The 25,853-nt window shown below is 39.3% G+C and overlaps 1 protein-coding gene across 6 annotated transcripts in view; it reads left to right on the top strand.

Annotated features, from left to right (window-relative positions):
- DNM3 (dynamin 3) overlaps nucleotides 1–25,853 on the top strand; it is a 570,555-nt gene that overhangs the window by 193,485 nt on the left and 351,217 nt on the right. For all 6 annotated transcript variants that reach the window (XM_079939900.1, XM_079939895.1, XM_079939899.1 and 3 more), the window contains exons 5-9: nucleotides 685–783; nucleotides 1,361–1,521; nucleotides 10,282–10,424; nucleotides 21,753–21,888; nucleotides 24,394–24,461. In XM_079939900.1, the coding sequence (XP_079796026.1) occupies nucleotides 685–783; nucleotides 1,361–1,521; nucleotides 10,282–10,424; nucleotides 21,753–21,888; nucleotides 24,394–24,461 (607 nt within the window). The remainder of the gene's footprint in view (nucleotides 1–684; nucleotides 784–1,360; nucleotides 1,522–10,281; nucleotides 10,425–21,752; nucleotides 21,889–24,393; nucleotides 24,462–25,853) is intronic.

Genomic DNA, 25,853 nt, shown 5'->3' with positions numbered 1-25,853 from the left:
GGTTGGAGTACTTTTTAAGATTAAATAACTTCCAATGCTTTATTTTACAGATAAGGGAAACTGAGACCCAGAGAATTAAATGACTTGCCTTGAGACTAGAATCCAAGGCTCAGAATTCCTATTTCAGGCTTCTATTAAGTCATATTTCCTTTTCTGTGAGTTTATTTTTGGGGATGATGGTATCCTATACGTAGTTTTCTTCTTTTTATGTTTTTGACCTCAGGTACTCAGCACTGGATCAATAATAAGCTTTGGTTTATGACACACCCATATCATTGATCCATGTGTAGCCTATTTTTTTTGTTTTTAGTAATGTGATACATAAAAAATTAAAACATCCATATTGTGTGCAGTCCCTGGGAGGAAAATTTAAATGTATCATTTCCATGTATGCGTAGTACAAAAATAAACTCATACATTTGAAAGTATTTTGGTGAAGCAGCTATTTGTTTTTTTCTCTCCTGAATCAAGGGTTATCTTATGGATGGGTGGTTTGCAACTCTCTGCCTCAACCCGTTGACCTTCACCAGCCTGGGGTAGTGGATTAGAAAACAAACTAAGATGGAGAGGAACAGGGAAAGAACCAGGATATGAGTGCTTTGTAATTAGCATTGAGACATATATGTCTCTGAAACTTGTTAGTATTCTGCAAATTGTGTAATGTGGGGTTTGTTTGTGATGCAGGTCTAAGAACCATTGGAGTCATCACCAAACTGGATCTTATGGATGAGGGAACGGATGCCAGGGATATCCTAGAGAATAAGCTGCTGCCGCTTCGCAGGGGTAATGTACTGTGTCCTGTACAGGACTTCCTTTGATGATGTGGCAGAGAAACAACTGGGAAAACAATGGGAAGCTGGATTTTAACGCCTCCACAGTTGTGAGGAATGGATTGATGATTAGTTAAACATTTTATGGAATGGCATGGTGTTCCCAAATGATGTATTAAAAATTATCCGAAGGGAGAACTATTCCTTCAAATAATAAGAAAACAGGAAAAGGAAGGTGTTTGAAGGGAGGGTATAAATATTCATCATAGATTGCATACATGTATACTGTTTAAGTCTGAATTATTTACTTGCCTGCTATATGACAAAACTGCTTAGAGATTTACTCTATTTAAATGCACAGATCTTTTAAGGACAAAAGACAGTACTTAGTTAATGCTAAAAAAATCAACATTAGCCAAGTCATCCAGCCGTTGTTAAATACTGATATCTCAAACTGAGTTTTGTAAAGGGATCTATTCTTCAGGCCCTGAAATAATTTTTTTTTCTTATTCAGCCTCTTCAAGAGCTTTAAAATTTCCCCAGAATAAATCAAAGGTGTCCCAACTCCATAGGTGTGTGTTTTGTTTTAGGTTACATTGGGGTGGTAAACAGGAGCCAGAAGGACATAGATGGGAAGAAGGATATAAAGGCTGCCACGTTGGCAGAAAGGAAATTTTTTCTCTCACACCCGGCTTACAGACATATTGCTGATCGGATGGGGACCCCACACCTTCAGAAGGTCCTTAATCAGGTAAAGATGTTTTCTCCAAGCAAAAAGAACAATGATAAAATATGTAAATGACTATTGGAATCCATATTTCTTATTTTTATACTCTTTTTCTAAACTAAGACATTTAGCATAATGATAGAAATTAAAAAGATGAATATGAATACTGGGATCCAGACTGTTACTATTCTAAGTGACCAGACTCCACCTTAATATTATTGAAAAAACAGCACGCAAAGCAGAAATACATATTTATTTGGAACAGTGAGCAGGGGAATACATTTTAGCACGTTTGCTCATAATATATGGTTATCTTAAGGAGTGAAACTTGTATATCTCTGAAAAGTCAGTCTCTTGGCATCTGTTTTTGAAATATCAGTCTGTGATGGTTAGGTTAAATTTCTGTATGGTTTTGTTAGGATTGATTTGTTCCTTAATTTACAATCTTGAAAATACATAAGCAATTATTGATCTACATTCCTCTAAGAAGCTTTTCCAGATAATCCCTTTCCCTGTGACAGATAGAATTAGGCCCTCTGCCTCCCCTTGTCCCACGCACATACACATTTCTTGCATAAAAATTCAGCAGGCTTGGCCACATATTTTCCTGCCCTTAGTGGAGTTAAGTGTCATTGTCATTGAGTGTAGAGCTCCCACACCAAGTTTTGATCACATTGACTCAAACAGTGAGCAGCTTTTCTCACAAAAAGCACTGTGTAGGGGAGCTTCAATATGGCGGAAGAGTAAGACGCGGAGATCACCTGCCTCCCCACAAACACATCAGAAATACATCTACATGTGGAAGAACTCCTACAGAACACCTACTGAACGCTGGCAGCAGACCTCAGACCTCCCAAAAGGCAAGAAACTCCCCACGTACCTGGGTAGGGCAAAAGAAAAAAGAATAAACAGAGACAAAAGAGCAGGTACGGGAACTGCACCAGTGGGAGGGAGCTGTGAAGGAGGAAAGGTTTCCACACAATAGGAAGCCCCTTCACTGGTGGAGATGGCGTGTGTGGCGGGGGGGAGCTTCGGAGCCGCGGAGGAGAGCGCAGCCACAGGGGTGCGGAGGACAAAGCGGAGAGATTCCCGCACAGAGGATCGGTACTGACCAGCACTCACCAGTCCGATAAGCTTGTCTGCTCACCCGCCGGGGTGGGCGGGGCTGGGAGCTGAGTCTCGGGCTTCTCTCGGATCCCAGGGAGAGGACTGGGGTTGGCGGCGTGAACACAGCCTGAAGGGACTAGTGCGCCAAGGCTAGCCGGGAGGGAGTCCGGGTAAAAGTCTGGAGCTGCCGAAGAGGCAAGCGACTTTTTCTTGCCTCTCTGTTTCCTGATGCGCGATGAGAGGGGATTAAGAGCGCCGCTTAAAGGAGCTCCAGAGACGGGTGCGAGCCGCAGCTATCAGTGAGGACCCCAGAGACGGGCATGAGACACTAAGACTGTTGCTGCTGCCAAGAAGAAGCCTGTGTGCAAGCACAGGTCACTATCCACACCTCCCCTCCCGGGAGCCTGTGCAACCCGCCACTGCCAGGGTTTGGTGATCCAGGGACAATTTCCCCTGGAGAGCGCACGGCGCGCCTCAGGCTGGTGCAACATCATGTTGGCCTTTGCCACCGCAGGCTCGCCCCGCATCCGTACTCCTCCCTCCCCCTGGCCTGAGTGAGCCAGAGCCCCCGAATCAGCTGCTCCTTTTACCTGGTCCTGTCTGAGAGAAGAACAGATGCCCTCAGGTGACCTCACGCAGAGGCAGGCCCAAATCCATCGCCGAACCCCAAGAGCTGTGCGAAGAAGAAGAGAAAGGGAAATTTCTCCCAGCAGCCTCAGGAGCACCGGATTAAATCTCCACTATCAACTTGATGTACCCTGCATCTGTGGAATACCTGAACAGACAACAAATCATCCCAAATTGAGGAGGTGGAGTTTGGGAGCAACGATATTTATATTGTTTTCCCTTTTCCTCTTTTTGTGAGTGTGTATGTGTATGCTTCTGTGTGTGATTTTTATCTGTATAGCTTTGCTTTTAGCATTTATCCTAGGGTTCTGTCTGTCCGTTTGTTTGTTTGTTTAGTATAGTTTTTAGCACTTGTTATAATTGGTGGATTTGTTTTTTGGTTTGGTTGCTCTCTTCTTTCTTTCTTTCTCTTTTTTTTATTACTTAAAAAAATTTTTTTAATAATTATTTTTTATTTTTAATAGCTTTATATTATTTTACTTTATCTTCTTCTTTCTTTCTTTCTTTTTTTCCTCCCTTTTATTCTGAGCCGTGTGGATGACAGGCTCTTGGTGCTCCAGCCAGGTGTCAGGGCTGTGCCTCTGAGGTGGGAGCACCAAGTTCAAGACACTGGTCCACAAGAGACCTCCCAGCTCCACGTAATATCAAACGGGGAAAATCTCCCAGAGATCTCCATCTCAACTCCACTCAATGACCAGCAAGCTACAGTGCTGGACACCCTATGATGAACAACTAGCAACACAGGAACACAACCCCATCCATTAGTAGAGAGGCTGCCTAAAATCATAATAAGGCCACAGACACGCCAAGACGCACCACCAGACGTGGACCTGCCCACCAGAAAGACAGGATCCAGGCTCATCCACCAGAACACAGGCACTAGTCCCCTCCACCAGGAAGCCTACACAACACACTGAACCACCCTTAGGCACTGGGGACAGACACCAAAAACAATGGGAACTACGAACCGGCAGCCTGCAAAAATGAGAACCCAAACACAGTAAGTTAAGCAAAATGAGAAGACAGAGAAACACACAGCAGATGAAGGAGCAAGATAAAAACCCACCAGACCTAACAAATGAAGAGGAAATAGGCAGTCTACCTGAAAAAGAATTCAGAATAATGACAGTAAAGATGATCCAAAATCTTGGAAATAGAATGGAGAAAATACAAGAAATGTTTAACAAGGACCTAGAAGAAAAGAGCAAACAAACACTGATGAACAACACAATAAATGAAATTAAAAATTCTCTAGAAGGGAACAATAGCAGAATAACTGAGCAGAAGAACGGGTAAGTGACCTGGAAGATAAAATGGTGGAAACAACTACTGCAGAAAGAATAAAGAAAAAAGAATGAAAAGAAATGAGGACAGTCTCAGAGACTTCTGGGACAACATTAAACGCACCAACATTTGAATTACAGGGGTCCCAGAAAAAGAAGAGAAAAAGAAAGGGACTGAGAAAATATTTGAAGAGATTATAGTTGAAAACTTCCCTAATATGGGAAAGGAAATAGTTAATCGAGTCCAGGAAGCACAGAGAGTCCCATACAGGATAAATCCAAGGAGAAACATGCTGAGACACATATTAATCAAACTATCAGAAATTAAATACAAAGAAAAAATATTAAAAGCAGCAAAGGAAAAACAACAAATAACACACAAGGGAATCCCCATAAGGTTAACAGCTGATCTTTCAGCAGAAACTCTGCAAGCCAGAAGGGAGTGGCAGGACATATTTAAAGTGATGAAGGAGAAAAACCTACAATGAAGATTACCCAGCAAGGATATCATTCAGATTTGACAGAGAAATTAAACCTATACAGACAAGCAAAGCTAAGAGAATTCAGTACCACCAAAACAGCTTTATAACAAATGCTAAAGGAACTTCTCTAGGCAAGAAACACAAGAGAAGGAAAAAACCTACAATAACAAACCCCAAACAATTAAGAATATGGTAATAGGAACATACATATCGATAATTACCTTAAATGTAAATGGATTAAATGCTCCAACCAAAAGGCATAGACTGGCTAAATGGATACAAAAACAAGACCCATATATATGCTGTCTACAAGAGACCCACCTCAGACCTAGGGACACATACAGATTGAAAGTGAGGGGATGAAAAAAGATACTCCATGCAAATGGAAATCAAATAAAGCTGGCGTAGCAATTCTGATATCAGACAAAATAGACTTTAAAATAAAGGCTATTACATGAGACAAAGAAGGACACTACATAATGATCAAGGGATCAGTCCAAAAAGAAGATATAACAATTGTAAATATTTATGCACCTAACATAGGAGCACCTCAATACATAAGGCAAATGCTAACAGCCATAAAAGGGGAAATCGACAGTAACACAAAATAATACTAGGGGACTTTAACGCCCCACTTTCACCAATGGACAGATCATCCAAAATGAAAATAAATAAGAAAACACAAGCTTTAAATGATACATTAAACAAGATAGACTTAATTGATATTTATAGGACATTCCATCCAAAAACAACAGAATACACATTCTTCTCAAGTGCTCATGGAACATTCTCCAGGAGAGATCATATTCTTGGGTCACAAATCAAGCCTTGGTAAGTTTAAGAAAATTGAAATCGTATCAAGTATATTCTTGAGAAAGAACAACGGAGCTGGAGGAATCAGGCTCCCTGACTTCAGACTATACTACACAGCTACAGTAATCAAGACAATATGGTACTGGCACAAAAACAGAAATATAGATCAATGGAACAGGATAGAAAGCCCAGAGATAAACCCACACACACATGGCCACCTTATCTTTGATAAAGGAGGCAAGAATATACAGTGCAGAAAAGACAGCCTCTTCAATAAGTGGTGCTGGGAAAACTGGACAGCTACATGTAAAAGAATGAAATTAGAGCACTCCCTAAAACCATACACAAAAATAAACTCAAAATGGATTAAATACCTAAATGTAAGGGCAGACACTATCAAACTCTTAGAGGAAAACACAGGCAGAACACTCTATGACATAAATCACAGCAAGATCATTTTAGACCCACCTCCTAGAGTAATGGAAGTAAAAACAAAAATAAACAAATGGGACCTAATGAAATTTAAAAGCTTTTCCACAGCAAAGGAAACCATAAACAAAACGAAAACAGAGCCCTCAGAATGGGAGAAAATATTTGCAAATGAAGCAACTGACAAAGGATTAATTTGTAAAATATACAAGCAGCTCATGCAGGTCAATATCAAAAAAACAAACAACCCAATCCAAAAATGGGCTGAAGACCTAAACAGACATTTCTCCAAAGAAGATATACAGATTGGCAACAAACAGTGAAAGAATGCTCAACATCATTAATCATTAGAGAAATGCAAATCAAAGGTACAATGAGATATCATCTCACACAAGTCAGAATGGCCGCCATCAAAAAATCTACAAATAATAAATGCTGGAGAGGGTGTGGAGAAAAGGGAACACTCTTGCACTGCTGGTGGGAATGTAAATTGGTACAGCCACTATGGAGAACAGTATGGAGTTTCCTTAAAAAACTAAAAGTAGAACTACCATACGACCCAGCAATCCCACTACTGGGCATATACCCTGAGGAAACCATATTTCAGAAAGAGTCATGTACCACAATGTTCATTGCAGCTCTATTGACAATGGCCAGGACATGGAAGCAACCTAAGTGTCCACTGACAGATGAACAGATAAAGAAGATGTGGCACATATATACAATGGAATATTACTCAGCCATAAAATAAAACGAAAGTGAGTTATTTGTAGTGAGGTGGATGGACCTAGAGTCTGTCCTACAGACTGAAGTAAGTCAGAAAGAGAAAAACAAATACCGTATGCTAACACATATATATGGAATCTAAAAAAAAAAAAAAAATTCATGTTCATGAAGTACCTAGGGGCAAGATGGGAATAAAGACACAGACGTACTAGAGAATGGACTTGAGGATACGGGGAGGGGGAACGGTAAGCTGGGACAAAGTGAGAGAGTGGAATGGACATATATACACTACCAAACGTAAAATAGATAGCTAGTGGGAAGAAGCCGCATAGCACAGGGAGATCAGCTCGGTGCTTTGTGACCATTTAGAGGGGTGGGATAGGGAGGGTGGGAGGGATGGAGACATAAGGGGGAAGAGATATGGGGACATATGTATATGTATAACTGATTCACTTTGTTATAAAGCAGAAACTAACACACCATTGTAAAGCAATTATACTCCAATTAAGTTTAAGAAAATAAAAGCACTTTGTAACTTTTATCTATGAACTTAAATCAGTCAAGTAATTATCGAAAGTTCTGATGTTCCCTCCTAGAAGGTATCAGTAGAGGCTAACACAGTAATAGGCTGCTTGTTACATTATATCTGAACCATTTAGGCAAAACAATTGAAGAAGTTTTAGGAAATAAGAAACAGTGGTGTACTTCTATTTTAAGCGACATAGTACTTCTATTTTAATGTGAAATTTGTACTTTTAAATTAAGGGTAGATGAGTATTTGGAAGCCATGAAGCAGTGATAGTTGTGTCATTTAAAAATTATGAACATGGTTTAGAGAAGGAACACTGGTTTGTCATGCATGAACCATGATAGTCTATCAATATATTTAGCTCTGGTAAAATTCCTTTTTGATTACTGGTTTCATGCCTGTATTGGTCTAAGAAAAAATATCTTAGAGAAATATCACTAAGATGATTAGAAAGGTAAAGTTAGAAATAAATTAAGTTGTGAATGCTGGATGGATATGATTGATCATTTGGTTACTACAGGTGACCCCTAAATTATGGCATAACTGATTCTGGTTGACTGAAAATTGAATAAATGTTATACTGAAGATGTTTCATTTCCTACATAATCCGTTTCTGTATTGCTTCAAGGACCTTCATACTGTGTTTGAAATTAAGATAATTTTATTGCTGATTTAATGTGCACCAACACCTCTGACCGTGAGACAGTTACTGTGGCAAAAACTGCAAGAGAACTGGACATTTTTGAGGAATTGAAAGGAATATTATTGTTGCTGGAGGGCAGAAAATGAGGGAATGAGTTGTAAGAGATGAATTTGGAGATGCAGGCAGTGGCTGGGTCCTACAGTGTTTGTAGGCCAAGTTAAGGATTTTGGCTCTTATCCTAAGAGCAGTGGGAAGTCAGTTGTTTAAGGAATCTGAAAAGGGGAATAACACAATCATATCTGTGGGTTAAAAAGGATTATGGTGGTTGCAGATAGGAAGTCCAAGAGTAGAGATGAGAGGACCACTTAGGAGTCAAAGTGAGAAATGATGGTAGCTTGGTCTCAGTTAGGGCCAGTGGAGATGGGAAAAGAAAGCAGATTTGAGAAATGTTTTGGAAAATTGAGAACTTGGTAGTAGATTAGCTCTGGTGGGTGATGGAGAGGTAAAGTCAAGGATAACTCCCAAGTTCCCAGGTTGTTATGAAGTCATCAAAATGGAGAACATTGAAGGGAATATTAGGTACTTTATTTCAGACATGCTGAGGTTGATGCTTCCAAGAGGATAAGTCAGGCAGGTGGTCTAATACATATACCCTGACCAAAGATAAGAAGTCTGGTCTTTAGATAACATGTCCATAGCCACAGGTGTTTGAATATTTATTGAAACCATGGATGAAATGATTGCCTTAGTAGAGAACAGACAGTGACCAAAGAAGAGGTGTAGGACCCACATTTGAGGAATATCAATATTTACAGGTCTGGCAGAGGAGAACAACTTGGCAAAGGAGATGGAGAAGGTGTTCAGAAAGGTTAGGAGTAAAATGACAGGAGCTGGGGTCACGAAAGCTAAGGAAAGAAGTGTTTTAGAAAGCTAGGAGTGGTCCACAGTATTGCTTTGCTATTGAGATATATGAGAAACAAATGGTAGAAACCAAGTATTTTGATTATTTACCACTCACATGGCAGTCAGGGGGCTACTACTTTCTCGTGGTTACTCTTAGATTTGGGGGTTTGTGTCTTGTGGAATTGCTACTGGGAATGTAGTCTTCTCTATTCTTCTGTTTTCTGCTTCAGAGCCATAATGGCAGCACATGCCAGGGGAATAACATGATAAGTCATAACTGTGGACAAGGGTATAATATAGTATGAACTATTGACAATTAAATAACTATAGATTTATTGAATAGATATATCCAGGTAACCTCAGATGAACATAAAAATGATTTGAAATGGTTCTTCAGTCAGTCTGGGTCTATTTATTCCCCTTACTTTAAATTTATTATTCTTTTTCCTACATTTCTATGAAGTTGATATTCTTTCTCTTGATTCTGAGTTTATTCCTTAAGCAGTTCAAGAAGGTGCTCTTTTTTTTTTCCTTTTAATTCAGACTTTCCTTAATTACACTGTAATAGAAAGAACATCAGGCAGGGAGCTAACCAGTCTGGGTTTATATCCCACCTTTGTTCTGAATGAATTGTGTCCCTCTTAGAAAATCTCTTGGAGAATTTTTTATCAGACTGAGCTTGAGGTGCCAGCAGATGACTTCAGTGGAAATGCCAAGAAGGTGGTTAGGTAGAGATATCAACAAGAAAGCTTGTGTGCAAGGTGAGAGGAAACACCTGCCTGAGCTATGGAATGGAGAGGAACTTAACAGCTGATAGGTACCTCTGAGCTCCACCAGTGGTAAGCCATTTGGTCCTGAGAACTCAGGCAGCACCTGTAACTCTCCATTTCCTTCATTTGTACCACATTCTAACTTAAGGTTCCTTTCGACAAGGTAGCTGATTTGACAAATCAATCCATGTTAAGGTGTTATTAGGCAGCTTCATTAGTAACATTAGCTGCCTTTTAACAGGGTATCCCAGACGTAAAAAGATTGTCCGAGCAAGTGACTTTAGCTGAAGGAATTTTGAGCTTCGCCGTAGGGCAGTGGATGAGAGAGTTGGAGTTATCTGTCTACACAGTCAGTCTCACATGTATGTATGGCTTTTTAAGGTTTTGAATGACCTGGAAAACAGTGAAGGGCGATTTTTGTCTTATGAGTTGATCTTCAATCTGTTGTATGATTTTGTTTTGTTTTATTTAGCAACTTACCAACCACATTCGAGACACCCTACCTAACTTCAGGAACAAACTGCAGGGACAGTTGCTGTCCATAGAACACGAAGTAGAAGCCTATAAAAACTTCAGGCCAGAAGACCCCACCAGGAAGACCAAAGCATTGCTGCAGTGAGTTACCTTTCCCTTCTATTGTTCACCATTTTAAACTAACTCTTCAGTTTTCTTTTTCCTTAGTCTATTTGTCATGCCGTTTTCTAGGTTTTTTCATAAAAGTAAAGTATATGAGTGAGGCTTTGTATATGTCATACAGTGAGCCTTGAATCTTTGTTTTCTAAAAGAATAATTGTTGATATTAATTCTACTATTATAAATTTAACCAATGCCCAATCCTATGCCCAGTTTTATATTGTGCTTTTATAATTGGATTCAGTCAATGAGCAAAACCAACAGTGATAACTCAGCAGGGTTTTTTTGCCCTTAGTCTTTAAAAGTGGGCTAAGTTCCTATAGAAAAGCAACTGTTTCTATTATTGTCACTTGTAGTTATTATATTTTTATTTCAGTCATTTCATATCATCTATCTCTGTGTATTTTTCAATGCAATGAGAACCAAGGATTTCATTAAAAAAAAAAAGTACACACAGTAAGGACACATTTAAATTATTTTTCTTTTTGGTAATGATTTTAATGTAGCCCTTTAGAAACACAAATGTGAAAACTGCCAAGTATCTTTTTACTCCTTCATGATCTTCCCATCTTATCCTTAGGTTATTAGATTTATCCCTGAGGGTTCTTGGGTTAGGATAGCAGAGTTGTTGGAGAATTGCCAGCCCCTTATGTCTTTTATCCTCATTCCTTCTTTCATCCCCTTTCAGCCTCATCTATTCTTTTATCCCTGTGCCTCAAATTGCCTCTCTCTCCACCAAAAGACCCCCACTGACCAGCTTACATTCCAGGACATCTGAAGTCCATCTCTAAAGATGATGCTTGCCACTTCTTATGGCCCCTTTCTCCCTCTGCAATCCTGTAATCAAAATACCCTTAATCTGGCATTTAAAATACACAACATAATTCCTTTTGTTTGTGAGGAAGTTTCTAAATATTCAAATTAAGTAACATATTAAATGCATTATCTTATATTCCTCCATTAAAAAAAATAATAAGATCATACGGAGGAAAGAATTTTATTCTTGGATTCATCTCTTTCCTAGTTTATCTTTTCTTTTTATTCTTGGCTTTGATTAAGCTCCTATAAAAAACTCTCTAAGTTACAGAGAAAGGAAAGCTATTTCTGTTTAGGCACTAGGTCATCATCCTAACACCCAACTGAAACTATTCTCTTTGCAAAGACTGGGTCTTGCCTCTGTAATTCTGTTGGACTCAGATTACACTTTTCCACAGCTGGTTTCTTCCCTTGTTAGGGAGCTGATTCAGCTCCTTCTTTCCTTTTTTCCTTCTTTCCTTCCTTCCTGCCTTTCTCCCTCACCCCCTTTCTTCATTACTTCCTTCTTGCCTTGCTCTTATCTCTGTGTATCCTATTTGATGGCTGGCTCTGTGCTAACTACTGGGAATTCAATAATGAATAAGATTTTAACCCTCAAAAAGTGGCCACAGTAGAGCAGTGGAAACAGACATATAAACAACTGTGTTAAAATTTGTTAAATGCTACATTTCTGGTAAGAATAAAATGTTAAGGGAACCCAGGTAAAGAGTACTTACATGCGAGGAAGGGTGTGAATTCACAGAGAAAAAGATACTTGAATGAGACCCCGAAGTATGGGAGGAGTTTGTCAGGTGGAAGAAGGAGGTCAAGAGAATAGTGTGAACTTCGGTACAGCTTGTTCTAGTGGGCCAGGTGGCTGGGTTGTAGGATATGGGGAATGGAGGTGAATTTTCTAAAGTTACCCAATGTTTCATACCTTTCCAGGTGTTTAAAGTTAGATTAATATTAGCATATGCATGAACATAGCTACATCTAATTATATTCTAAGTTTTCTGGCCTAAATATAATTCATCCATGATTTTGATGAAAGAGAATAAAAGGTTCAGGTTTTAGGTGGTTTGAATTTTTTTCCCAATCTAACAGATTCTGAATTTGAAAGTGTTCCAGTATGTCAAAATTAGAGTTTCTAAACCTACTAATCACAAATACAAGTAGTCATTTTTTCTCTATAATATATTTCTTTGTTTTTTTACCAACTGCCTTAAGGTAATTCATTCCTTCATTGAACTTATGGAGTACCACTCGTATGCCAGGCAGGGGGAAATAAATAAAATGCATGGTCCTTGCCCTTTGGAGAGAGACTGATAGATGCACGATGGTGATGTACTCTGCTAAGTGCTATGCTGAAAATATTCTGAGAAAGCCAAGGAGGGGCCCTTCATCTGGGTGGCAATGAGTGGTGGTGGGGAATAGGGCTGTGGATCATGAAAAGTTTCCTGTAAAAACTAATGCTTGAACTGAGTCTTGAAGGACAGATAAAAATTAGCCGGACAAAGAAGCACAAGGCAGATCAGAAAGGAAAACAAGTGTAAAAGCACAGAGATTTGGTACATGTGGGGAACTGCAAATAGCTTCTTCATGGTTGGCTTGGAAGGTGAGTGGGGATGAGAAGTAAGAGATGGGGCATCCAGGGCCAGACCACAGAGAATCTTAGGTGATGGGGTAAGGAGTTGTAATTTTATTAAATTCTGAGGAGTCATTGGAAAACAAGGCTAGACCTAGTTGTAGAGGGGCATGGATGGGGAGTTAGAAATTTATATTGTTCTGGCAGAATGAGGTCTGTGATGCTGGGCCCAGGGAAGAGCGTAGCTCATGAAGTATGAGGGGGCTCAGCTGGAGCAGTTGGAACACTAGGTGATTGTAATGTCACAGGAGTTGTGGCTCATTTGACTATTATATATAAGGTTTTATTGCTTAAATTTAATTCTTAATTTAAGTATTTTAAAATACCATTTTATGGTTGCAGCTAAATGGGCGAATGCATTTAATACACAGATATTTAAAATATATATTTTATTATTATTTAAAAATTATTATTATTATTTTCTACTTGGGGGTATGTATTCAAAAGAATTGAAAGCAAAGGCTTGTACAGGTATTTGTACATTCATAGGAGCATTATTCACAATAGCCAAAGATGGAAACAACACAAATGTTCACTGATGTATGAATGGATAAACAAAACATGAGGGGTTTTTTTGTATATACATTCAATGGAGTATGCTTCAGCCCTAAAAATGAAGGAAATTCTGACACATGCTACAACGTGATGAACCTTAAAGATATTATGCTGAGTGAAATAAGCCAGACACAAAAGGACAAATACTGTATGATTCCATTCATATGAGGTACCTAGAAGAGTCAAATTCATAGAGACAGAAAGTAGAATGGTGGTTGCCAGGGGTAGGGGGAGAGGAGAATGGGGAGTTATTTTATTTTATTTTTTTTTGCTGTACGCGGGCCTCTCACTGCTGTGCCCTCTCCCGTTGGGGAGCACAGGCTCCGGACGCACAGGCTCAGCAGCCATGGCTCACGGGCCCAGCTGCTCCGCGGCATGTGGGATCTTCCCGGACCGGGGCACGAACCTGTGTCCCCTGCATCGGCAGGCGGACTCTCAACCACTGCGCCACCAGGGAAGCCCGGAGTTATTTTTTAATAGATACCAAATCTCACTTTAGGAAGGTGAAAAAGTTCTGGAGATGGATGGTGGTGATAGTTTCACAACAATGTGAATGTACTTAATGCCACTGAAATATACACCTACAAATAATAAAAATGGTAAATGTTATGTATGTTTTACAAAAACAAACAAACCAAAAATCCCTCCAAAGCAGAAACCTGATCTTCTCAATCCTCTCCTTAGGATCTTTTAATGATTTCTGTTTACAGTTAGCATGGGCTGCAAGGCCCTGCATGACCTGGCTCGTGTTTACTTTGCCAACCTCATTTTGGGAAGGAAGAAAGGGAGGTAGGGAGGGATAAAGGGAGGAATCAGAGCTGAGATTCAATCCAGGTCTCATGACTCTCAATGATATAGTCTGTCTACTGTAATTACCTGCCTCCTATATTTGTAAGTTAAACTTTATCAGCTAATTAACACCTTGGATCAAATAATTTAGCAATTGTTTTCCAATGTGATACCTTGCTGAGAATCCAGTCCTTACCTACATAATATGATAACTTTTTCATGAAGAAAGATATCCTGAGCAGGTAGCACTGGAAAATAAAAGCAGAGTGGGGAACTGCAGTCAGTTCTGATTTGTTCTAACTGGGGAAGCAGGGAAAGCTTTACAGAGGAAGGGCTGTTAGAACTCAGCAAAGCTTTAAGAAAAAGTAGAATTTCCATGGGTAAAGGATGGTAAAAAGGACACTGAAGGCAGAGGACAGCCAGAGCAAAGACAAGGAAAAATGCATGAGTGGAGAATGCCTGGGAACAGTCAGGTGGATGGAAGGGTGGAGCAGTTGTAGTGTAGACTGGAGGGGTGGGAGATGAAGCTGGGGAGGCACTTCAGGACCTAAAAGGGAGAAGGGAACTCAAAGCCATGATAAAGAAACTGAACTTTAAAAAGAAAAGGAGAGTGAGTCACTGCAGTGTAGAATCAGAGCCAAGGAACCCCAGGAGTTTTTGGTGGAGAGAAAGGGAAAGGGCAATGTCATGGGCCAAGTACCTGCACCTGAGCGTGTGGGGACTTAGGATGGGGAAAGCAGAAAGATGGGGAAGAAAGAGGAAGGTCTCTTCTGGATCTATGCTCAGACAGGAAAATTAAGAGGAGGGGACCAGAGACAGGCGCTAGACAATTGTGGTACTGTTTGATGAACTCTAAAGAGTGTAGTTGGCACAGGAAACTATATTAAATATCTTGTGATAAACCATAATAGAAAAGAATATGAAAAAGAATGTGTATATATGTATAACTGAATCACTTTGCTGTACAGCAGAAATTAACACAACATTGTAACTCAACTATACTTCAATAGAATAATTTTTTTAAAAAGAGTGTAGTTCAAACCTGGAATCAAGAGATCTTAATGAAAAAAGTAACAGAGGTGGGTGGATCCTAGAGGGTTTTTTGTTGTTGTTGTTTGTTGTTGTTTTAGAAATTTCACGTAATGTCTGAAACATTTATATTAACATATTTCCATACAAATAACCCAAAGAAAGTTTAGTATTAGTTGTTCTGTTTGTTTGTTTGCTTTGTTTGTTTATACTGCAGGTTCTTATTAGTCATCAATTTTATACACATCAGTGTGTACATGTCAATCCCAATCGCCCAATTCAGCACACCACCATCCCCACCCCACTGCGGTTTCCCCCTTTGGTGTCCATACATTTGTTCTCTACATCTGTGTCTCAACTTCTACCCTGCAAACCGGTTCATCTGTACCATTTTTCTAGGTTCCACATACATGCATTAATATATAATATTTGTTTTTCTCTTTCTGACTTACTTCACTCTGTATGACAGTCTCTAGATCCATCCACGTCTCAACAAATGACTCAGTTTTGTTCCTTTTTATGTCTGAGTAATACTCCACTGTATATATGTACCACAACATCCTTATCCATTCATCTGTCGATGGGCATTTAGGTTGCTTCCACGACCCAGCTATTGTAAATAGTGCTGTAATGAACATTGGGGTGCATGTGTCTTTTTGAATTATGGTTTTCTCTGGGTATATGCCCAGTAGTGGGATTGCTGGGTCATATGGTAATCCTATTTTTAGATTTTTAAGGAACCTCCATAATGTTCTCCATAGTGGCTGTATCCATTTACATTCCCACCAACAGTGCAAGAGGGTTCCCTTTTCTCCACACCCTCTCCAGCATTTGTTGTTTGTAGATTTTTTGATGATGCCCATCCTAACTGGTGTGAGGTGATACCTCATTGTAGTTTTGATTTGCATTTCTCTAATAATTAGTGATGTTGAGCAGCTTTTCATGTGCCTCTTGGCCATCTGTATGTCTTCTTTGGAGAAATGTCTATTTAGGTCTTCTGCCCATTTTTGGATTAGGATTTTTTTTTTTTAATATTGAGCTGCATGAGCTGTTTATATATTTTGGAGATTAATCCTTTGTCTGTTGATTCGTTTGCGAATATTTTCTCCCATTCTGAGGGTTGTCTTTTCGTCTTGTTTATGGTTTCCTTTGCTGTGCAAAAGCTTTGAAGTTTCATTAGGTCCCATTTGTTTATTTTTGTTTTTATTTCCATTACTCTAAGAGGTGGATCAAAAAAGATCTTGCTATGATTTACGTCAAAGAGTGTTCTTCCTATGTTTTCCTCAAACATTTTTATAGTGTCTGGACTTACATTTAGGTCTCGAATCCATTTTGAGTTTATTTTTGTGTATGGTGTTAGGGAGTGTTCTAATTTCATTCTTTTATATGTAGCTGTCCAGTTTTCCCAGCACCACTTATTGAAGAGACTGTCTTTTCTCCATTATATATCTTTGCCTCCTTTGTCATAGATTAGTTGACCATAGGTGCGTGGGTATATCTCTGGGCTTTCTATCCTGTTCCATTGATCTATGTTTCTGTTTTTGTGCCAGTACCATATTGTCTTGATTACTGTAGCTTTGTAGTATAGTTTGAAGTCAGGGAGCCTGATTCCTCCAGCTCTGTTTTTTCCCCTCAAGACTGCTTGTGCTATTTGGGGTCTTTTGTGTCTCCATACAAATTTTGAGATGATTTGTTCTAGTTCTGTAAAAAATGCCATTGGTAATTTGATAGGGATTGCATTGAATCTGTAGATTGCTTTGGGTAGTATAGTCATTTTCATAATATTGATTCTTCCAATCCAAGAACATTGTATATCTCTCCATCTGTTGGTATCATGTTTAATTTCTTTCAGCAGTGTCTTATAGTTTTCTGCATACAGGTCTTTTGTCTCCCTAAGTAGGTTTATTCCTAAGTATTTTATTCATTTTGTTGCAACGGTAAATGGGAGTGTTTCCATAATTTCTTTTTCAGATTTTTCATCATTAGTGTATAGGAATGCAAGAGACTTCTGTGCATTAATTTTGTATCCTGCAACTTTACCAAATTCATTGATTAGCTCTAGTAGTTTTCTGGTGGCATTTTTAGGATTCTCTATATATAGTATCATGTCATCTGCAAACAGTGAGAGTTTTACTTTTTCTTTTCCAATTTGTATTCCTTTTATTTCTTCTCTGGTTGCCGTGGCTAGGACTTCCAAAACTATGTTGAATAATGGTGGTGAGAGTGGACATCCTTGTCTCTTTCCTGATCTTAGAAGAAATGCTTTCATTTTTCACCACTGAGAATGATGTTTCCTGTGGGTTTGTCATATGTGGCCTTTATTATATTGAGGTAGGTTCCCTCTATGCCCACTTTCTGGAGAGTTTTTATCATAAATGGGTGTTGAATTTCGTCAAAAGCTTTTTCTGCATCTATTGAGATGATCATATGGTTTTTATTCTTCTATTTGTTAATATGGTGTATCACATTGATTGATTTGCGTATATTGAAGAATCATTGTATTCCTGGGATAAATCCCACTTGATCATGGTGTATGATCCTTTCCATGTGTTGTTGTATTCTGCTTGCTAGTATTTTGTAGAGGATTGTTTTTTTTTTTTGCGGTACGGGGGCCTCTCACTGTTGAAGCCTCTCCCATTGCGGAGCACAGGCTCTGGACGTGCAGGCTCAGTGGCCATGGCTCACGGGCCTAGCCACTCCGTGGCATGCGGGATCTTCCCGGACCGGGGCACGAACCTGTGTCCCCTGCATCGCCAGGCGGACTCTCAACCACTGCACCACCAGGGAAGCCCTTGTTGAGGATTTTTGCATCTATATTCATTAGTGATATTGGTCTGTAATTTTCTTTTTTTGTAGTATCTTTGTCCTGTTTTGGTGTCAGGGTGATGGTGGCCTCAGAGAATGTGTTTGGGAGTGTTCCTTCCTCTTCTGTATTTTGGAAGAGTTTGGGAAGGTTGGGTGTTAGCTCTTCTCAAAATGTTTGATAGAATTTACCTGTGAAGCCATCTGGTCCTGGACTTCCGTTTGTTGGAAAATTTTTAATCACAGTTTCAATTTCATTGCTTGTGATTGGTCTGTTCATATTTTCTCTTTCTTCTTGGAAGTCTTGGAAGGTTATACCTTTCTAAGAATTTGTCCATTTCTTCCAGGTTGTCCATTTTATTGGCATAGAGTTGCTTGTAGTATTCTCTTAGGATGCTTTGTATTTCTGTGTTGTCTGTTGTAACTTCTCCTTTTTCGTTTCTAATTTTATTGATCTGAGTACTCTCCCTCTTTTTCTAGATGAGTCTGGTTAATGGTTTCTCAATTTTGTCTATCTTCTCAAAGAACCAGCCTTTAGTTTTATTGATCTTTGCTATTGTTTTCTTTATTTCTATTTCATGTATTTCTGCTCTGATGTTTATGATTTGATTCCTTCTGCTAACTTTAGGTTTTGTTTGTTCTTCTTTCTGTAGTTCCTTTAGGTGTAAGTTTAGATTGTTTACTTGAGATTTTTCTTGTTTCTTGAGGTAGGCTTGTATAGCTATAAACTTCCCTCTTAGAACTGCTTTTGCTGCATCCCATAGGTTTTGGATTGTCGTGTTTTCATTGTCATTTGTCTCTAGGTAGTTTTTGATTTCCTCTTTGATTTCTTCAGTGATCTCTTTGTTATTTAGTAATGTATTCTTTAGCCTCCATGTGCTTGTGTTTTTTTACGTTTTTTTCCCTGTAATTCATTTCTAATCTCATAGTGTTGTGGTCAGAAGAGATGCTTGATATGATTTCAGTTTTCTTAAATTTACTGAGGATTGATTTGTGACGTAAGACATGATCTATTCTGGAGAACGTCCCATGCGCACTTGAGAAAAAAGTGTAATCTGCTGTTTTTGGATGGAATGTCCTATAAATACAAATGAATCTATCTGGTCTATTTTGTCATTTAAATCTTGTGTTTCCTTATTAATTTTATGTCTGGATGATCTGTCCATTGGTGTAAGTGAGGTGTTAAAGTCCCCCGCTATTATTGTGTTAGTGTTGATTTCCTCTTTTATAGCTGTTAGCAGTTGCCTTATGTATTGAGATGCTCCTATGTTGGGGGCATATATATTTATAATTGTTATATCTTCTTCTTGGATTGATCCCTTGATCATTATGTAGTGTCCTTCCTTGTCTCTTGTAACATTCTTTATTATAAAGTCTATGTTATCTGATATGAGTATAGCTACTCCAGCTTTCTTTTGATTTCCATTTGCATAGAATATCTTTTTCCATCCCTTCACTTACAGTCTGTATGTGTCCCTAGGTCTGAAGTGAGTCTCTTGTAGACAGCATATATATGGATCTTGTTTTTGTATCCATTCAGCAAGCCTGTGTGTTTTCGGTGGAGCATTTAATCCATTCACGTTTAAGGTAATTATCCATATGTATGTTCCTATGACCATTTTCTTAATTGTTTTGGTTTGTTTTTGTAGATCCTTTTCTTCTGTTATATTTCCCACTTAGAGAAGTTCCATTAGCATTTGTTGTAAAGCCGGTTTGGTGGTGCTGAATTCTCTTAGCCTTTGCTTGTCTGTAAAGCTTTTGATTTCCCCATCGAATCTGAGTGAGATCCTTGCCGGGTAGAGTAATCTTGGTTGTACGTTCTTCCTTTTCATCACTTTAAGTATATCATGCCACTCCCTTCTGGCTTGTAGAGTTTCTGCTGAGAAATCAACTGTTAACCTTACAGGAGTTCCCTTGTATGTTATTTGTCATTTTTTCCCTTGCTGCTTCCAATAATTTTTCTTTGTCTTTAATTTTTGTCAATTTGATTACTATGTGTCTCAGTGTGTTTCTCCTTTGGTTTGTCCTGTATGGGACTCGCTGCACTTCCTGGACTTGTGTGGCTATTTCCTTTCCCACGTTAGGGAAGTTTTTGACTGTAATCTCTTCACATATTTTCTTGGGTCCTTCCTCTCTCTGTTCTCCTTCTGGGATCCCTATAATGTGAATGTTGTTGCATTTAATGTTGTCTCAGAGGTCTCTTAGTCTGTCTTCATTTCTTTTCATCCTTTTTTCTTTATTCTGTTTCACAGCAGTGAGTTCCACCATTCTGTCTTCCAGGTCACTTATCCATTCTTCTGCCTCAGTTAGTCTCTATTGATTCCTTCTAGTGTATTTTTCATTTCAGTTATTGTATTGTTCATCTCTGTTTGTTTGTTCTTTCATTCTTCTAGGTCTTTATTAAACATTTCTTGCATCTTCTCGATCTTTGCCTCCATTCTTTCTCCGAGGTCCTGGATCATCTTCACTATCATTATTCTGAGTTCTTTTTATGGAAGGTTGCCTATCTCCACTTCATTTAGTTGTTTTTCTGTGGTTTTATCTTGTTCCTTCCTCTGGTACATAGCCCTCTGCCTTTTCATCTTGTCTATCTTTCTGTGAATGTGGTTTTTGTTCCACAGGCTGCAGGACTGTAGTTCTTCTTGCTTCTCCTCTCTGCCCTCTGGTGGATGAGTCTATCTAAGAGACTTGATGGGAGGGACTGGTGGTGGGTAGAGCTGGCTGTTGCTCTGGTGGGCAGAGCTCAGTAAAACTTTAATCCACTTGTCTGCTGATGGGTGGGGCTGGGTTTCCTCCCTGTTAGTTGTTTGGCCTGAGGCAACCCAACACTGGAGCCTACCTGGGCTCCTTGGTGGGGCTAATGACAGACTCTGGGAGGGCTCACACCAAGGAGTCCTTCCGAGAACTTCTGCTGCCAGTGTTCTTGTCCCCACAGTGAGCCACTGCCACCCCCCACCTCTGCAGGATACCCCTCCAACATTAGCAGGTAGGTCTGGTTCAGTCTTCCCTGGGGTCAGTGCTCCTTCCCCTGGGCCCCGATGTGCACAGTACTTTGTGTTTGCCCTCCAAGAGTGGAGTCTCTGTTTCCCCTAGTCCTGTCAAAGTCCTGCAATCAATTCCCACTAGGCTTCAAAGTCTGATTCTCTAGGAATTCCTCCTCCTGTTGCCGGACCCCCAGGTTGGGAAGCCTGACTTGGGGCTCAGAACCTTCACTCCAGTGGGTGGACTTCTGTGGTATAAATGTTCTCCAGTCTGTGAGTCACCCACCCAGCCATTATGGGATTTGATTTTACTGTGATTGCGCCCCTCCTACCGTCTCCTTGTGGCTTTTCCTTGTCTTTGGTTGGTGGGGTATGTTTTCAGCTGAGTTCCAGTGTCTTCCTGTCGATGATTGTCCAGCAGCTAGTTGTGATTCTGGTGTTCTCGCAAGAGGGAGTGAGAGCACATCCTTCTACTCCGCCATCTTGGTTCCTTACTTTTAAAATATATATTTTAAATTAAATGTCTGAAATAAATCTTAGTAACGTGTATTTCATATAGTTACATTTTGAGTAATGAATAGAGTGCAATGTTAATTCTGCCAGTAGGTGCCGCTAAGAACACCAGGAAAAGAATTGCTAACCATAGCAAATTAAAATGAAAAATGCGAAACCCTGTAACTTTAACTTGAATTTATTTCTCTTTCACAATTATAGGATGGTTCAGCAATTCGCTGTGGACTTTGAGAAGAGAATTGAAGGGTCAGGGGATCAAGTAGATACCCTGGAGCTCTCAGGGGGTGCTAAAATCAATCGTATTTTCCATGAACGTTTTCCTTTTGAGATAGTAAAGGTTTGTACCAAATGTTATTTTTCCTTTTGTTTCATTTCATTTCTGTATTCTGTTCTACATAATTTTTCATCAAATGTTATATGAGTGGTAAGTGGTTTTCTTTAAACAAAGGCTCCATACTCAGATAATGAGATTTAGGAGAGAAGTTATTTTCTTACTGATGGTTCTGATTTTATTTAATGGGATCTAATGATATTTCAGTAATTCAACAATGACTAATTGGTTTATTTGTTGTCTAGTTAATTTAAAAATATTTCTTGAGTACCTACTGTGTACCAGTGGTCTACATGCCAGGGATCAAGACAGAGATACTGTCTGGTGGGAAAAGACAGAAAATTAACAAATAAAAAAGGAAAAAAGTATCAAGTATTATTATGTAATATAATATGAGAGAAAGGGGAGTTGCATAAGCCACTTTTTTTTTGGTCAAGCATAAGAGCTAACATTTATTTAAAATTTTTTTATGGAATATCAATTTATTGGATTATATAAGATGAAAAAAATTAAAGACTAATAATCAGAAACTGTTCACATAAGAACGTAATTAAAAAAGTAGAATATAAGTGTAAGCACATTGGAATTAACATTTTGTGAAAAATACAAATGATAAAACTTGGTAGATAACTCAGGCACTACCAGGAAACAATTATCCGTAGTTCCCCATTGGCTAAGCCAGTTTTGATGGAATATTCAGACAAGGTCTCTCTGACTACGGGGCCTTTAAAGCATGACCTGAATGGCATGAAGAGGCTACCTGTAAGTATCTGGAAGAAGAAGGTTGTTCAAGGCAGGAAGCCAAGGACAAAGCCCTAGAACAAGCACCTGTATAGCAGGTGAGGAACAGCTGAGGCTGGGGTAGAGCTGATGATTGGGTCGGGGGGAAGAAAATGAATTCAGAGGAAGGAAGTGCCCAGTTTACACAGGGCTTTCTGTGTTGCTGTGAAGTGTTTACATTTAACAATGGAAAGTTAAGGGAGAGTTTTAAGGATTTGGCTGGTGATTTTAAAAGAACACTGTGTGGGTTGGATTGTTAAGGGGCAAGAGTGGACTGAGGGAGACAAGGTGAGTTAAACAGTAGGGCCAGAGCAGGGGTGGATCCATTTTCTGTGGGGCCTGAAGCCTATACAATTTTGGGGAACCCTTGAAGGAGAAGAATACAAAATTATAAACACAGACACATGTCTTGGAAGGAGCTTATGCAAGGGAGAAGTCTTGAAACTTAAACTTCTTTAGCTTTATAGTAAAAATGCCTCAGAAGAGAGGCTTGAGAGAAGTGGATGGATTTGTGATTTGGGAGGTAGAGTCAATGGGGGTTGGATTGATATGGGAGATGCAAAAAAGAGAAGATTCAAGATGACTCCCAAGGTTTTGGCTGGCACAATTGAGAAAGTGTTAGTGCCCATCAGATGAGGGGAACTGAGGGAAAGTTCAGTGTGGAAGTATGAATCAAGAGTTTTGTTTTGGTTATGTTCAGTTTGAAATGCCCAATAGGCAGCTAGGTAGTTTTAGGGACTATTTTACTTGCCTCACATACAGAGGCGGGTGCTTATTTCTTGATGTGGGAGGCAGATGGGTAAATAGACAATTTCATTAAAATGTGCTAGGTAAAGTGACAAACTTCACCACAGGGTGCTATGGAAACAAGGCCCACGGACATGAATCCCAGCCTGACTGTGTAAAGGAGCCTGGCTTCTGAGCTGACTTAAGAAGGATGAGCAGCTAGTTAAGCAGGAAGAGGTGGGATTAGTAGAGGGAGAGGTTGTTCCAGACAGAAAGGGAGGAATGGTAAAGGCTGAGCTGTGGAACTAAAGCAGTTCATTGCTCTATGGCATAAAGTGTGAGGGGGGAAATGGACAGATAATGAGGCTGGAGAGGCCAAATCTCAAAAGTTAGGGGCTGAATCAAATGTTCTCTTGATGTCCCTTCCAGGTCTAAGCTCTATGACACTTTGATCCTACTTCCAAGTAAATTTAAGATACCTAGAACTTATGAGAAATTTTTATACAGTATTCTATCCTGTGTTGGATTGGCAAAATATTATTAATTTCCTCTTTTAAAGAGGCTTTGAACTCAGGTGGTTAAAATGGCCAGGGAGAAAAGACAGCCATTGTTAATCTCAGCACAGCTGGACTGCTATTGTACATCAGGTGACACTCTTATTTATGCATTCATATATGAATACATTTACTATATTCAGCAAAAGAATGAAGAATTATATATTCAAATGAATAGCCAGATTTATGTCCAGAAGTCATCCTTTATGCACAGCACTTCTTATCTATAATAGAGTTAAAATCCGCTACACTAAAACTCCCAGAAATCCCTAATGTTCTGTGTGTGTTGCCTTGAACTTTATATAAACAGATGTTTTGACCATCTGGGTTTAGGTTAGGAAAGACATGAGTCTTTATTAATAATGGAGTCAAGTTATTCTCATTTTTTAATATTCAACGATATTATTATTCAAAGGAATTGTCATAACTGTGGCTCATTTTGCATCTGCAGATGGAGTTCAATGAGAAAGAACTGCGAAGAGAAATAAGCTATGCAATCAAAAACATACATGGTATCAGGCAAGTGCTTCACATTTTCCTTGTCTTCAGTTCAAGCTACTAAAAAAAGTTAATGTTTATGAATGGCTAGTGAAGTAGCCTTTTCATCATCTGAGCAGAGTAGAATATAGAGGTGGGAGTAAGAAATAGGAAATCCTCGTTTGGATTCAATGGTAATTTCTAGTATTGGCATACTGTCTGTTTACAATTTAAAAAACAAAAACCCTTTCTGCCCTCACAGCACTGTGCTCTGAACAATCAGGGATTTACTGATGAACAAGACCTTGTTCTTCAGGGCTCTGTATTTCAGGGACAGAGGCCAGACTTGCTCATAAGTGATCATTACTTACACAGAGACCAAATAGATTAATTTTGGCTGGATTTATGGAGCAAGATTGGGAAAGATTAATGAAGGTGGTTGCTTTAGAGTCACACCTTGCCTGTTTTGAGAACAAGAATGATTTCAGCAAGCAAAGGTGTCTGTGTGGATACATGTGCTTGTGTGTGTGTGTGTGTGTCTGTTTGTGTGTGTATGGGGTAGGTGGCAATGCAATGAGGTGTGAGAGGAGGGAGATTGTTGAGGCTGGAGGAGAAAACAGGGGGCTTAAAGTGGAGGGAGTAATGTGAGCAAAGGCATGGAGGTGGCAAAAGGCAGCACGTATTCGTGGAGCAGGAAGCCATACATTTGGACTGGAGTTAGGAATGTAGACAGGAGAGCGGAGGGACATGAGGCTGGGAGGAGAACTTGTACCTGAATTCCCCCTTGTATGAAGTGGGATTATTTTCATTTACTTTCATTACAGAAATAAATGATAAAAAATAAATGAATTGATAAAAATAATTGATTAAAAAATGCATTTAAAACACACATTTCTTGAGTTCATGTATAGAGGGCTAAATACAATGTAATGGAGCATATGTTAAATTGAGGCATCCTGAATTCAAGGTAAGAAAACAGGTTGCCTACTTCATGATCATCTTACATGAAGGAGGGATCCCCAGTCCATTGGCCGGTTGTATCTCAGCTTTTGCAATAGGGCCAACTTTAGACTATTTTGGAAACAGAGGCTGAGAGAGCAAAACTTGACCCTGAGTGTGCATGTGATGGGTAATTTTCCAAAGGAGTTATGACATTTGAAGTATCTATCCTTACAAAATTTAGAAAATCTCCTCTACAAGTCTCAAATAGTATGGGCAAATATGAATTCACAAAGTGAAAAGGAGACAACATCTATAACCACATCCAATGTTTTTTTCTTAACCTTCAACAGGGTTTCTAGTTCCCTATTAATTCTATTCCCTGTCCGTCAAATCCAGAATACATTTGGTACAGAAACTATGTCTTGCTCTTTAGCTGGGCAGAGCTAGTATGTGAACATACAGATCTGATAAATGCAGTGGAACCAAATTACG

This window comes from Stenella coeruleoalba (genome assembly GCF_951394435.1).
Source record: "Stenella coeruleoalba genome assembly, chromosome: 1".
Lineage (NCBI taxonomy): Eukaryota > Metazoa > Chordata > Mammalia > Artiodactyla > Delphinidae > Stenella > Stenella coeruleoalba.
This window is presented reverse-complemented; position numbering and strand designations above follow the sequence as displayed.